This window comes from Centruroides vittatus, unplaced genomic scaffold, assembly GCF_030686945.1.
Source record: "Centruroides vittatus isolate TY-2023 unplaced genomic scaffold, ASM3068694v2 contig_786, whole genome shotgun sequence".
NCBI lineage: Eukaryota > Metazoa > Arthropoda > Arachnida > Scorpiones > Buthidae > Centruroides > Centruroides vittatus.
Genome location: NW_027122506.1, coordinates 417,749 through 431,968, shown reverse-complemented (window position 1 = coordinate 431,968; position 14,220 = coordinate 417,749). Strand labels below are relative to the sequence as shown.

General features: G+C 32.0%; 1 protein-coding gene across 3 annotated transcripts in view; it reads right to left on the bottom strand.

Moving 5' to 3' along the window:
- The window catches only part of LOC136981658 (spectrin alpha chain-like), a 58,505-nt gene that overhangs the window by 27,808 nt on the left and 16,477 nt on the right, over positions 1-14,220 (bottom strand). For all 3 annotated transcript variants that reach the window (XM_067277993.1, XM_067277992.1, XM_067277994.1), the window contains exons 12-25: positions 12,457-12,594; positions 11,199-11,309; positions 8,502-8,579; positions 7,984-8,142; positions 7,767-7,909; positions 5,947-6,121; positions 5,027-5,095; positions 3,743-3,986; positions 3,553-3,675; positions 2,564-2,631; positions 2,350-2,499; positions 2,175-2,267; positions 473-607; positions 83-343 (exon numbers count right to left, since the gene is read on the bottom strand). In XM_067277993.1, coding sequence (XP_067134094.1) covers positions 83-343; positions 473-607; positions 2,175-2,267; positions 2,350-2,499; positions 2,564-2,631; positions 3,553-3,675; positions 3,743-3,986; positions 5,027-5,095; positions 5,947-6,121; positions 7,767-7,909; positions 7,984-8,142; positions 8,502-8,579; positions 11,199-11,309; positions 12,457-12,594 — 1,947 coding nt within the window. The remainder of the gene's footprint in view (positions 1-82; positions 344-472; positions 608-2,174; positions 2,268-2,349; positions 2,500-2,563; positions 2,632-3,552; positions 3,676-3,742; positions 3,987-5,026; positions 5,096-5,946; positions 6,122-7,766; positions 7,910-7,983; positions 8,143-8,501; positions 8,580-11,198; positions 11,310-12,456; positions 12,595-14,220) is intronic.

Here is a 14,220-nt window from a genome sequence, read left to right as displayed (position 1 = left end):
ATTTTAAAGAAATTAGTCGTAAAAAAATATAATAATTTTAAGACATATTAATAAAGACTCCGAGTTTCTTCAAACACCTAACTTTATCCTTCAACCACTGAGCTAATTCCGCAGCTTCTCGAACTAATTGATATCCTTTAGCTCCGTCTTCCAATTTTTTCTTTCTTTCCTTTCCTTTCTCCATTAGATTGTTGTATTGTGTGGCAATTTGAGCTTGTCGTGCTGAAATACTATTAGAATCTGTAAGACTCTGTTGACTTTCGGATACGCCCGCTTCGAGTTTCTTGACGTAAGCCGAAGGCACAAAACCTTGCCTGTCGTTTATTTCTACTTTCCACCAATCCTTAATAACAGAAAATTTTAAAATTATTCTACAGTTATTTATTATTATTTATCATACTTTTTAAAAATAGAAAAACAATAACAAAAAATAAGCTCTTATAATTAATTAGATTCAATAAATAAAACTTACTTTGTGATTACTGTTTAAAAGCGTAAGAACGTCATCTTTTTTCATTGATACTTCTCTGGGTCTTTTCTCTATGTAGTCATATAGAGCAATAACAAATTCTTTACCCGAGTCATCAACTGTTGGGGTGATTTGTTGCTAGAATAAACAGTACATTGTCTATAATTACTAGGTTTTAAAAAAATCAAAACATGTTCATTATACATTTAAAATATAACAAAGATATAGAACAGTACGGCAAAACCTCAGATTTTAAATGCCTCACTTTTCCAAAACAAATGTTCTATAATAAATGTAATGGAGTTTTGGTTCCTTCTTTTGAGACATTTGTAGAAAGATTGAAACTGAGGATGACTTGATAGAAGCTTAAAACGTTTTTTCAATAAAGTAAAGAATTTTGGTCTCAAATAAGCAGTTTCAAGTGTTTAACAAGTAAAAATAGCACCAACTTTTACTTGTAAGAAATAAATTTTAAACACAAAGTCACAAACGAAAACCTTTTAACAGTGTTGTATTGGACAGAGAACCAACTAACGTTTTCGGCCTTCACCAAGGCCTTCTTCGGGTTGAGAACTAAATGTCATCCCCCTCCAGACCGCCAGAACGATGATGCCTGGGATATAAATATAGTACGTGTCGCATTTCACCCCTCTGCCTGTCTTCGTTTGAATTCCTCAAAAAACCTGAAACCTGAAAAAGGCCTTGGTGGAGGCCAAAAATGTTAGTTGGTTCTCTGTCCAATATAACGCTGTTAAAAGGTTGTGGCCGTCAGCCATATTGTTTTCTTGTTTATTTTTTTGTTTAGTTCATAAGTTGTAAATACATATATATATATATATATATTCTATCTTCCTTCTTTCATTTCTATTCTCTTATTTCTGTTCCTTTCTTCTTTGTCTCAACGATCTAACCGTTATTGCTGGAGGGCAGGATTACCCCTTCTAAGAACTAAGGGAGAACAAAAGAAGGCGAAGAAGCCCTGAAGGCCAAGTGGTGGGACAAGGGACACTTTTTGGCTAGACCTCGAGAGGAATGGAGATGAAAAGCAGCGTTCGAGACTCGAAAGAGAGAGAAAGAAAGGAGGCTGCAGGACCGTCGAGGCCACAGAAAAATAGGCACGAGGGCCAGAGAGAGCCGAGAGAATAGGAGAACAGCGAGGACGAACAGCCGAATAAGGAGGAGGAAAGGCCACCATTGTGGAAGGGTACTTCCCCGAGTGTATCAATCGATTGTGAACCCGGGTACTTTCTGTCTATTTCTATATACTTTCTATCTTTCCTAAGTCTATCCGTTTCCCTATTACATTAGTTTTAAGGTAGTTATAAGTTTAGTTTTTAAGTCGGTTGTAAAGATCTTATGTTACGCGCATGTGTATTATCGCTTGTACACGAATAAGTGGCAACCCCTTCCCCAGTGAGGATACTCGAGTTGGGATCAATTGTAAATAATAAAGAAAAGAACCGTGTTCCGAGAGAAATAAAGGAATATTTAATTGTATATATAAGTTTTTATGTTCCTATTTATAACGTTTGTTCGCGTACGTACAAATCTCTCGATATGAACAACCACAAGGTTTTCCTTTGTGACTTTGTGTCATTCACTACAGTGTTAATAGTAGAAGACGTTTATTGTGTAATAAATTTTAAGTTTTTACTTTGCTTTAACCTTTCTTAATAAAATTTTATTTTAAACTTTATATACTTACCCTACAGGACTTCGCTTGAGAATCTAATGCCACTACTGTATTACTGAAAGCTTCTAAATCAGCCATAAGAGCTTCATGTTTCTTCAATAAACTCTACATAAATAGTAACAATCCTTTGACATTATTTAAATGTTTATTAGAAGAAAATATTATATTATATTTGAAAATCATTTACTTCAGTTGAATCTTCATCTTTACCAAATTCTTGACTAGTTACTAATGGTTCCTTTTCTTTCATCCAAGATTCTGCTTCATTTGCATCTACAAAATACTGATGTGCTTGAAGTGAATCTTCTAAATCTTGCTTTCTTTGAAGAGCTTTGTCCTAAAAGTAACATATTTTGTTAGATATAACTTTGTTTTACAGTTTTTATAATTTGAAAACTTACTTTAAATTGATTCCATGTTTCAATGAATTTCTGAACTTTCTTTTCAATTTCTTCAGAAGCAAAATGACCTATTCGATAATATTTCTTCTGTAGTATCCGTATATATTAATTTAAAACTGACTTTATAGAATAATTTATAATATATTACAGTGTTAAATCATAATAAACTGTCGTATAAAAATACAACCAAATAAACACCATAAAAACATTTTATCAGCAACAAAATAAACAGTTTGTTTAATTAATGCAAACATCTTCAGTTTTTTCAATGATTATCCTTGGGCAATTCAATACAACAGAATCAAATTTAATTAAAATTGATATAAAGAAAGCACAAAATTTTCATAATTTGTCCATTTTTATGCCACAGGAACAACAATTTTATCTGGCACGGCCGGCCTTTTATTGTAAACTCTCCGCTAAGTTTATAAAGTCCACTGGCAAGCAGTTATAACTTTAAAAATTTTAATTTAAGGGGACTAAAAATGGATAAATTACGAAACATATTGTGCATTTTATTGATTTTAACTTTTAATTAAGTAAAAAAGAAAAATATTTTTTACAGAATACAGTGTATAAAATGACAAAATTGTAAAATTTTTTCTTCATTTTATCATTTTATACATTTTACTCCATTATAATTGGTGTTTGGTTGCCTGAGGATCATCATTTAAAATGATTGAACACATTCAAATTAATTAAACAGTTTATTTCCTTCCTACTGAAAGGCTTTCATAATGTTTATTTTGTTATATTACATCATGTTTTAATGTTCTTTATACTCATAAAAATGCAATTTTAAATGCATTTTTATGAGTATATAGTATACAGTATACAGTATAAAACACAATAAAGCAAACAATACAACATGAGGCAACATAAAATTTAAAATACAATAAATCAATGCAGCATTTAACAAAGATAAAAATTTAATAAATATTTTATTTTAAATTTGGTATTCTTTATTACACATATATTTTAATATTTACCTTCCGAAATCATTTCTTTACCAGTCTGACATACCGTACGAACACGATTTTCGTGATTAATTATTTCGGCTAATACCGCTTGATGTTTTTTGATTAAATTCTGCACTCCAAATAAATCTCTTCCTATAATTAAATAATGATTTTATTAATTATTAAATTAAAAAATGAATTAAAAATTTTTCATTCCTACCTCTATTTGTTGAAGCAGCAACTGGCTCTTTTTCCAATATCCACGCTTCTTCGTCTTCCATATCTTGATATAATTGACGCAATTTTAAAGCGCCATTTAGTTTCTTTCTTCGATTTGCAATTGGTTGTTTTAAAGCGCTGTATCGCTCGACTAATTTATCGCATTTGTTTTTAATTGCTTCCGAATCAAAATGGCCTTGCATCAAAAACTGGTTTGCTTGAATTTCGATTCCTTCGATCCGATCCTACAATTTCAGATTTCGTTATTTGATTGATCTGATTTCTTTACAACATAAAATTATTTAAAACTATAAAAAAAAGAGGCCCTCTTAATGCCCAGTGGGCATTAAGAGGGCCTCTTTTTAGCAAGTCCATTACAGGTTTGGCCAGGCCCACAATGGAACAGCCTATGGATGCAGACTACTCCCAAATTTAATCCTGTTCTCCAGAGCAGTAGTGCCAACTTAACCATTCAGTCATCCAGCCAAGTCAAACATTATCTACATGGACTTTCTCAAGTGCTTTTAGTGGCATAAGAATTTGTTCTTATAAGTTTACTTACTAGTCATTGAATAAACTACTAGTTAGAAAATATTTCTGGTACATTTTTGGGTCATTTCTTCAATGTCAGGAGTCTACGAAATACTGTATATATAATTAAAGGGGAGGGATTTTGCCAAAAGTACGTCACTGTATACAAAAGGGAGTCAGAACAAACTCAAAAACGACACGTGTAATTAATAAATACTCCCTTATTGTTAGTATAACTTTCCAATATTATAAAACTGACAACGAGATATAATTCCGCCACTTTTAATTATATTCTAAACAATTAATTAAAACTAAACTAATTAAACTATAATAATTACTTAATGTGACTCGCAGCCTTATTTCATATTTTAAGGCAAGAATAAAAATTTTTACGTGTCAAATTAATGATAGAATTTTTCGATTTCACAGTTAAAAAACTGTAAAATAAAGTAATAAAAACATTAAATATTTTTATGCAAGTAATAAAATCAAATTTTATAAAGAATACAGTTGATTCGAACCAGTGGCATAGCGAGGGGGTCGCAAGGGAGCGTATCATACACCGGGCGCCAGTTGCAGAGGGAGAGCCCAAATGATCTCCAAAACAAACTATTTGTGTTTCTGGAGGGGGGGGGACGCCAATAAAGTGTCGTGCCCCGGGCGCCAGTTACATTCGCTATGCCACTAATTCGAACAAGATTATCCATAAGGTTCCCTGAGATTTACAATTTATCTCTAAAAAAAATATATTTACCTGATGAGAAGTGACATCAATTTCTAACAAAGAATGTTTCTTGAGTAATTTTTGAACACTTGTCAAGTCCTTTAAAATAAATCAATTTTAACAAATAAATAAAAGATTAAATAACTTTTAAGTAATGTGTACTTAAGAAAAATATATGATTCAATTTCATTTAAAAATTAATATAATTTGTATTTCTACAAATTATAAAAATAGAAAAAACATTAAAATTTTTGTATTTATGTCTGTTATAAAAAATTTTCTCAACTGTTTAAAAAATTATATATTGATTAAATGTATACAGAGTTTGTATTTTATACGTTGTGTACAAATAAGTAAAATGTGGAGCATGTAGATTCGCATATTCGGGGCCATGACTAACGCAGTCAGGCGTCAAAAAATGGAAATTAAAGTAAATGTTTAAAACCTTGGACAGTAGTGTTTAATTTCTTAAAATATATAAAAACATGGCAAATATCTTCACTTTCTATTGGACTGTCACTGGTGTAAACAATAGAAAGAAAGTGAAGATATTTCGCAATGTTTTTATATTTAAAAAAAAAATGGAATATTAACCCCCTTCATTGTTGATGTTCTTGCAGTCTTGCATTGTTGATTTTCCAACATTCATCCAGAATTCATAATTTTTTGATTTTCTACTGGTGATTAATATACTTTCTGTTTAAATATAGTGATTCTGTAAATTATATTTTAAATATTTATAAGTATTCCTACATTCCTTATGAAATACTAGCTTAAACTTAAGACACCTAAACTTGAATTACAGTGTATTTGAAGTTTATAATATTAAAATGTTAATTTATATGTATATTTGAAAATCCAGATTCTATCCAGCACCGATCACTCTAAGGATTTTCAATACCTCAACACTGGTTATTTTTTTTTAAATTTTTAAACAAATTTATAGTTACCTTTCCAATATCGTCAGAACTAAGCTGTTTTTCGATATCGGACAACCAAATTTCTACATCTTCGACACTTCGATTGAATTGCTGCTGAGCGGCTGCTTCGGCAAGCTTGTCGCGCTTCCTTTTAGTAACTTCGACCAACGTTTGCCATAACTGAACAATTTCTGTTAGTCGTTGGCTAAAAGAATTTATAGGAAACAAACATTAAATTTTTCTAATTTCCAAACAAACAAATATATATAATCAAAATACAAAGAATATACATTTATGTCAATAAAATGTTCGTATGATTATATTGAAAACATTTGAAAGATAGTTATGCTTTACAGAAACGTGTTGCTATCGTATTTAATATAATCATTGGGGAATTGAGTTGGCTTGTGCACATCTCAAGGCAAATTACATCAGCTACCATTCAACAAGTCTGACATGGAATAATAATACGAACATTATCCTGTAATATAATATTCTTTCTCATTGCATCCTCATAAAATCTGACGTGCTGATCTAGATCTATGTACATGTCGAAACATCACCAAACAATTGTTTAAATAATTGGGCTATAATCAGGTTATAGCCTGATTATTTAGGCAATCGTTTGGTAATGTTTCTATATACATATCAGGCTTTGCAATGTTTGTTATACTCATATATATACCTTGCCGGGTAAAACGTTAACTGACTGAGTGCCGTTGTGGAGTTGTACTTAGGCCATGTACTTAGTTGTCATCCCCATCCGGCACCATGATTAACCACATACGGTTATATCTAAATTTAAATACATCTGGAAGTGAAGGCTTGCTCATGGTCCAAGTGGCACAAGTGGCAAGCATACTGCATAGAAAGCAAGTTGCGGGTTCAAGATCCCCGGGTCAGTTCTTTTCTTTCAGATGGCTCTAAATTATTTAATAAATTATTAAAAAATTATAATTATTAATTTAGTTAAAAGATGGCACCTAACGTCTACCTCTAGCAGCAAATTACTTAATATTAATTATTAAATTAGCAGTGTTGTAGCCTGATGATTGTTTGGTGATGCAATTAGAATTTATGACAGCAGAGCAAGACACTAGGTTTCGAATACACAAAGCGGATTGTTTGCTGTGATTGAGTTCAGAAGAATTACATCTAAAAAAACATTCAATCATCAAGCACAAATTCCTGAGACTAAGAAATTTTGCAATCGGATATTTTCAATTCGAATACTTCCATCTTTAGCTGAACCACTTTAGATTATATAAATCAATTGAAGACACAGTCTGTCCAAAAAATCTTTGGTAACCACCAGTTATTAACTTCACGTGTTCCAGAATATAAACCTTCGATGACCGGACCTTCCTTTTTAGGCTACTTTACTTTTTAAAGGAATGCTTCTAAACTTGGCAGCCAAGTAGCCTAAAAATGAAGGTTCGGTCATCAAAGGTTTGTATTCTGGAACACGCGAAGTAATTAAATGGTGGTTAACAAAGATTATTTTGGACAGACTGAGCCTTCAATTGATTTACAAAAAATGACCATCCAACGAAATTATACGATTAAGCACTTTAGATTAATCGGATTAAGCCTCGTAATAAAATTTTTTACTCTTCTAAAAGTGATTTTACTCTAAAAATGAATGTAACTGTGTGACAAATATCTGGTTTAGTTTAAAGATAGAAAAGAAAACATACTAAAACCTGTTCAAAACGAAACAAGCCTAAAAGAAGCAGTGCAAATTTTTCTATTTTTGCCATATTTTAAATATTGAATTTTGTTAAAAATTTTAAACTAAAACTTTACTTTCTTACGTACAATAGATATATTGTAAAACAACTTTTTATTACCCGATTCTTTCTGAAGCAAAATGATGTGTTTCTGTAAGTTCTTGTCCTGTACTAATTATTTCATCAACCCTGTTTTTATTCGCATTAAGTTCTTGTTCGAAATTTTGATGCTTTTGGAGTTTACCACTGATGTTACTCGTATCCTAATTGAAAATCACAACATCAGAAATCAATGCATTATTAATAATATATGATGTAATTTAATTTAATTACTCACTGTTGTAAAACTTTCATCTGTAGCCAATTTTAATTTTTCGTTAATCCATCCTTTTGTTTCGTCGCAGTCACGCTCGAAGTGTTGAAATCGATACGAATCCTCTAACATTGCTCTTCGAAAAGCTGATTTGTCTAACAAATTACCTCGCCGTTCTAAAAGCTTGAAAAGATAGTAGGGTTAATGTAACCCTTGGTGCCAAGATGGCGGCTTTTCTCTGATTCCAGCAAGGAAACAGTAGGACGCACATTCTAACCTAACCTAACCTATTCTAATAAATTACCACAATTATTAGAATAGGTTACCAGCAACCAAATTATTAGAATAGGTTAGGTTAGGTTAGAATGTGCGTCCCACTGTTTCCTTGCAGAAATCAGAGACGAGCTGCCATCTTGGCACCAAGGTTACATTAACTGATAGTAGCAATAACTAATGTATTAGATTTTAAATGTATAACAAATTACATTATCTAGTTAAACAAAATTCAAATTTTTCATTCTGCAAATATTTAAATGCATTACCATTTCTCTTCTGTGTGCTACATCATCAGCAGCATAATGCTGTCCTTCAATCAATTTAGTAGCAAATTCATCCAATGCCTATTAAATAAAAAGTAATATTTTAAAATAGAAGAAAAGAAATTGTAATAAATGAATGTGACACAAAAGTAAACAAAGTGAGTCCCAAATGCGACTCCGACGCACGTTAAGCAATAGATCGGTGTCGGGCCAAAGAGTTTGAACTTTGACACTGACACTCATATACAAATGATCAAAGTTAAACTAAGTAGGGAAACAGGGAGGTTTCACGAAAGAAAAACATCGCGTTCAGCAGTTGTTGCGTTCGTAAAATAAACGATTACTTGTTAACGTATATAATTAACTTTATTATAATAGAAACGTAACTGTGTGATAATACAATACAATACGTAATGTTGTGCCTCCAGGTCTAAGTTCTACTACAGATAACGCACGACTGACTGAAGACAAAGGAACACGACAAAGGTCAGGAGGTGCGGGGTCGCCTAACTAGATCAAGGGGCAATTCGGTGTGGGTTATCCCCTAGAGGTTTACATACATAACAACAGTTAACATTCCAAAATGTCAGAATAGAGAATATAATGATCAAAAATACAAGCACAGGTTTCGAAATTCTGTCAACATTTCCAGATCAAAGTCGAGGGATGATGTTGAGTTGAACACCTAAGATCAACCTTTCTCGTGACCTGATCCGATTTTATTTTCACCTAGAAGCAAGGAAGGAGACCAATCAGGAAACAACAAGAGGAAATCAAAACCAATCGGAAAAGAAAATTTGGGGATAAAATCCCTTAAATAACCCATATTTCAAGGATAAAGCATGGATTTCTGTCATTTTGTATGATCCAAAGTGACCCGTGTCACTCTCCTTGTTTTATGTGCCATTATCCTTCATCTGCTGAACTTGTTTAAGACACAGCTCCAGGGCCATTGACATCTACAAATCATTTCCGAGACAAGTGGGATTCACCACAAACTTTGATAAAGTGATACCTGAATTCAGAAAGTGTAAGCCTGTGATAACCGACAGTGAATGAAAAGTTATTAGTTTCGTTTTTCGCGAACAAAACAAGGATTAACAAACACTTTCTTGTAAATTTACAAACTATTCTTTAATTCGCTATATTATCAGGTTCTTTGTACATTGGATCCCATGTAGGCAGTGAGAATACAAAATTCGGTATACATAAAACAACTCAATGATTATTTTTATAGTGCCCTATACTAAATCTACTTACAAACTATAAGAAGGAAAGAAAGGGAGAATATAAGGATAGAATAAGAGAAAAGTGGAAATAGCCGGGTTTTACTCTGGATGCCCCGTGATACTGGGCAGGGCTACTGTTCACTCTGATCATCTACTCCTATCATCAATGCTTTACTCGACTCTTTCTTTTTTACTTTTAATAGATCTCTCCAGTTTATTTCATCGATAATCCACTTTCCTCAATATCGTCAGTGTCGAATCCATCTGATAAAATTGACAGTCCAGCAGAAAGTTCTTGGCCTCCTTTAATGGACCGGATGACTTCTTCGCCTCGACCTCCCTCGTCGAGTTTCACTTCCTAACTTCCATTGTTCCGACTCAGAGCCCGTTCTCCTCGACCTTCCTCGTCGAGAGCTGAGATCCCTCCTTTGACTTCTCTCTTTTTTTATTACTTTGTTTTTTACAACGTTGTTTTTCGTGTTGGAGGCATCACTCCCCACCAGATAGTAAAGCAATTAAGAAGGAAGTCTTTTTCTTGGTCAACAGGAAAGGGAGAGAAACAAAAAAAACTTAAGCCTAACTTAAATTTATATAATTATTAATTGCAAAATACAGTAATATGGCCAATGGCCACAAGCCCATCTTATATAAAATAAATGGATTTCGTTTGTAAAGGTACCTGAGTCAGTGTGTGTCCACCACTATCCACAGTTTTAAACCCCTCGTACATCCTGATGCAAATTTAACTAGCTCCCCCTTTTCAGGTCAACATACCTCAAACAACTGATGCACCAGTGAATGATTTAACAAGCTTTAACTGGAATGCCTGACAAGGTGACAAAAACAAACTACATTGAAATTTGCAGATTTATTTAGTCAAAAAACTCTGGGTTAATACAGATGAATAGTAAAAAATGGTGTTAATCATGTAATGACAGAGGCAGCCATAATGCTTTAACAGAACTCACCATATCTGTAGCCTGATTAGTACAATGTGCATCAGTTGCTGCACGTTGTATTCACTGATTGTTGCTGCACGCTGATATTCACCAACAAACTTGTTGGTGAATATCAGCGTGCATTTTAGTAAATAATGATTCACTGATGTGCTGTTTTTAATGCATACTGGAATGTACCCAATACCCAATAAAAGAGTTGTTAGGAAACTACCAATAAAACTCTTTTTAATCGTAAATCATAACTCTTCTGGGACTGCATAATATAACTAAACACCTACTCAAAAACCTTTGTTTCATTTGTATTCGTACTACGTTTTAATCTTACATTGTTCTTTTCTTGAGAAAGGTCTTTGAACAAGACCGAAAACATTCGAAATGTTAAAATTTGGCTGCACTATTTAAAGGTTTTTGAGTAGGTGTTTAGTAAATCATAACTTTAAAATAATTTTAAGAAAACAGTTTTACAGAAATCTTTTAAAACAGTGAAATTTTTTATACGATTGAAGATTTACCTTAATTTTTTCTTCCTGAGCAGCTAGTGATTTCTCAAAATCTTCATGCTTCTTAATAAGAGCTTCGACCGAATCTAAAGAGTCGCCCAGATCGTCGTTTGCAAGAAATGCCTGGAATATAAATTTCTATGAAAATTATATTATTCAAACATTTCAGTATTTGCATCATCTGCTTAATGATCATTCTTGAGTTTTGAAGAATTGAGTTTTTTCAATAAAATTTAAAATGCTTTATAAAATTTGATATATATATATATATAAATGAATTAATGTAGTAGTATATCCCTACAAGACCTATGCTGATTTATTTATTGTTCAGACTGGTCGAAGGGTTTAAAGGAAAGATAGACAAATACACTAAATTTTTCAGAGTTACTCTGTAGGCACTTGCAGATAATATAAGCTACCATAAAACCATATAAGCTTTATCAGTTTATCTCTATCTTTAAATTTGTGCCTGACCTCCTTTGGTTCCCATACTTCCACCTAACATATTAATTAATGTAATTCCCAATTTTTTTGCATTTAAATCAGAAACCGCACACCGGGTTCTTTGCATTTCTCGATATTTCGAGGTCCCGAGTCCAAAAATGTAAAAATCTTGCGGGTCATTTTTTACAGATCACAGTACTTTCTCTCTGTTATATATAACAGAGCCGGGAAAGTAATAAAGCAAAATGGTAATATCATCTTTAGTTTTGATTTTTTTAATTACCGGGTATTATTTTGAATTAAATTTAATAATTATTATATAAGAATTAAATAAAATTATTAAATTTACTTCAAAACTTGTTGTAATTATTAATAAATATTAGTATATGATAGCAATCTATCTATCTTCCTTTAAAAAAAATTATTTTATATTAATTATTAATAGTTAGCCGAACTATAGTCCAAATCTGGAAATTATTATGATTATTATTGAATATTTGGCCACGGCTGTTTATGTAATTGTTAACAGAAATAAAACAAGAAAAGCAATATTTAATGTTTGAAATGGCAACTTCTAAGCTGCACGCCTGTAATTACTTTCCTTTCAATGACTGCCCTGAAGACATCTAGTATACGCTACTGTTAAATAAAGATTTTATTTTTGTTCTCGCAATTTTCTGCAGGGTATACACACCGTCACTGCAGACTTTATTGTATTTGGCTAATTATTTTTATTACTTTTTCTACTTTTGAACATTTCTGATCACTCATTTTGCTGCTTGAGGTAAAATCACACTTATAAACTTTTATTCTACTATGAACTTACTTCTTGTTTTGCCATCCATGTGTCGGCTTGATCCGTATCTCGATAAAAAAGTTGTAAATCCATGCATTGTTCGTAAAGAATACGTCTCTCTTCCCAAAGCATCATGAGCGACTGCTTTTCACTTGCAAGTAGAACCAACTGAAATTTATACAGGAAAAATTTGTTCTTACTTAATAATGATATTTGATTCCAATAAAATTACTTTGTAATCAAATAAAAATTTAAAAATTTCTTCTACGTCATTTTTTACTATTGTTTTTAACTATTCTTAATAAATACTTTTTGAATATAAAGATCAGCAATATCAATTAAAAGAAACAACGGAATTGTTGAAATTGTATTGCAACGAAAGACAAACAAAAAATCGATGATAAATATAAAAAATTATTTGACTGAAATTCACATTACATTAATAATACTCAAATGTTTTCAATCCACACATCCAATTTCAGAGGAACACACAGAAAAATTAACTAAGCTTACTTGTATATTAATTGTAATATCATCACAATGCAGGACTGCAATTTTTAATCACATTTTAATTTTAAAAATCATGTGACTTCTGGTGCAGACTGGAAGTTTTGGACCTCCAGTCCCTAAGCTTTTGAGACCAGATATAGAAGGCATGGGCAAATGAGGCTCTTTTTGAGTTACGTGCGGCTCTTGCCGAAAGTGCCATCCTTCCCAGCCTTACCATACCACCCGCCATGACAGTACAGAACTGCGGCTCCCATGCATTTTGCAAAACGTACATTTCGGCTCCCACTGAACTCTTGCTTGCCCACCTCTGAGATATAGAAAGCTTAGATACTCCATTCTTGAGATCAAGGAAGGACAGACAGCAGTAGGAATCTCTACAGCTGTCTGTATCTAATAAACTGGTTCATTGTAAGTAATTTTATATACTTAAATACAAAATCTTTTATGTATTTAATTATGTTCCGCAAAAAAATGGATTTGCAATGCCTGAAAATATTTGGATATATTAAAATAAAATGAATGTCAATAAAGCAGTTTCATAGATTTATTATTAAAAAGTTTATTATTACTGTTTATTTATTTGTTATCTTATCTCAAGGATTATTCATCTGTTTTTTTACTAGTAATCTCAAGTCTAAAGATTTAGCTGATGTAATTAAAATAGATAAATAATTTCGCACTTCTTTATCCCAATTTAGAAATATTAAAATAATAGCAAGACGAATTTACACTTCTATTTATTTCTTTTACTTGCATTATACAATATAAAAGGCATCTTTTCTTGTTCTGTATTATCTCTGTCTTTATAAAGTTATAATATTTCTATTGGTATATTTATTAATCTCTGCCTTTATACTGTATGTTAGCATATTTATTCTTTATAATTCCTTTTATTCTGTCTTTAGTTCATAAATCATTTTCAAAAAATTTTGTGTTGTGATTTACACTGGACATGAAAGGCACGAAACATAAAGCGAAGAGAGTTATTGAAGAAACATGAGTGTATATATAACTTCATGAAGCAAGTTAAAAATTTTCATATTTGCCAATGGGAGTAAGCAACAGCTAGTACACATTGGTTAGTGCAAGCCGATGAAGCAACATTTTTGTCTGAATTAAAGTTCTTGACTCACAGCAGAAAACAAATGATGGACAAAACAAGCTGGAATGAAAACAACATTTCTAAAATATTAATATCCAAACAGAAACATCTGAGATGTAAAAAATTGCACCCAGTCAGTAGTGTAGCGAACATAACTGGCGCCCAGTGCACGACACTTTATT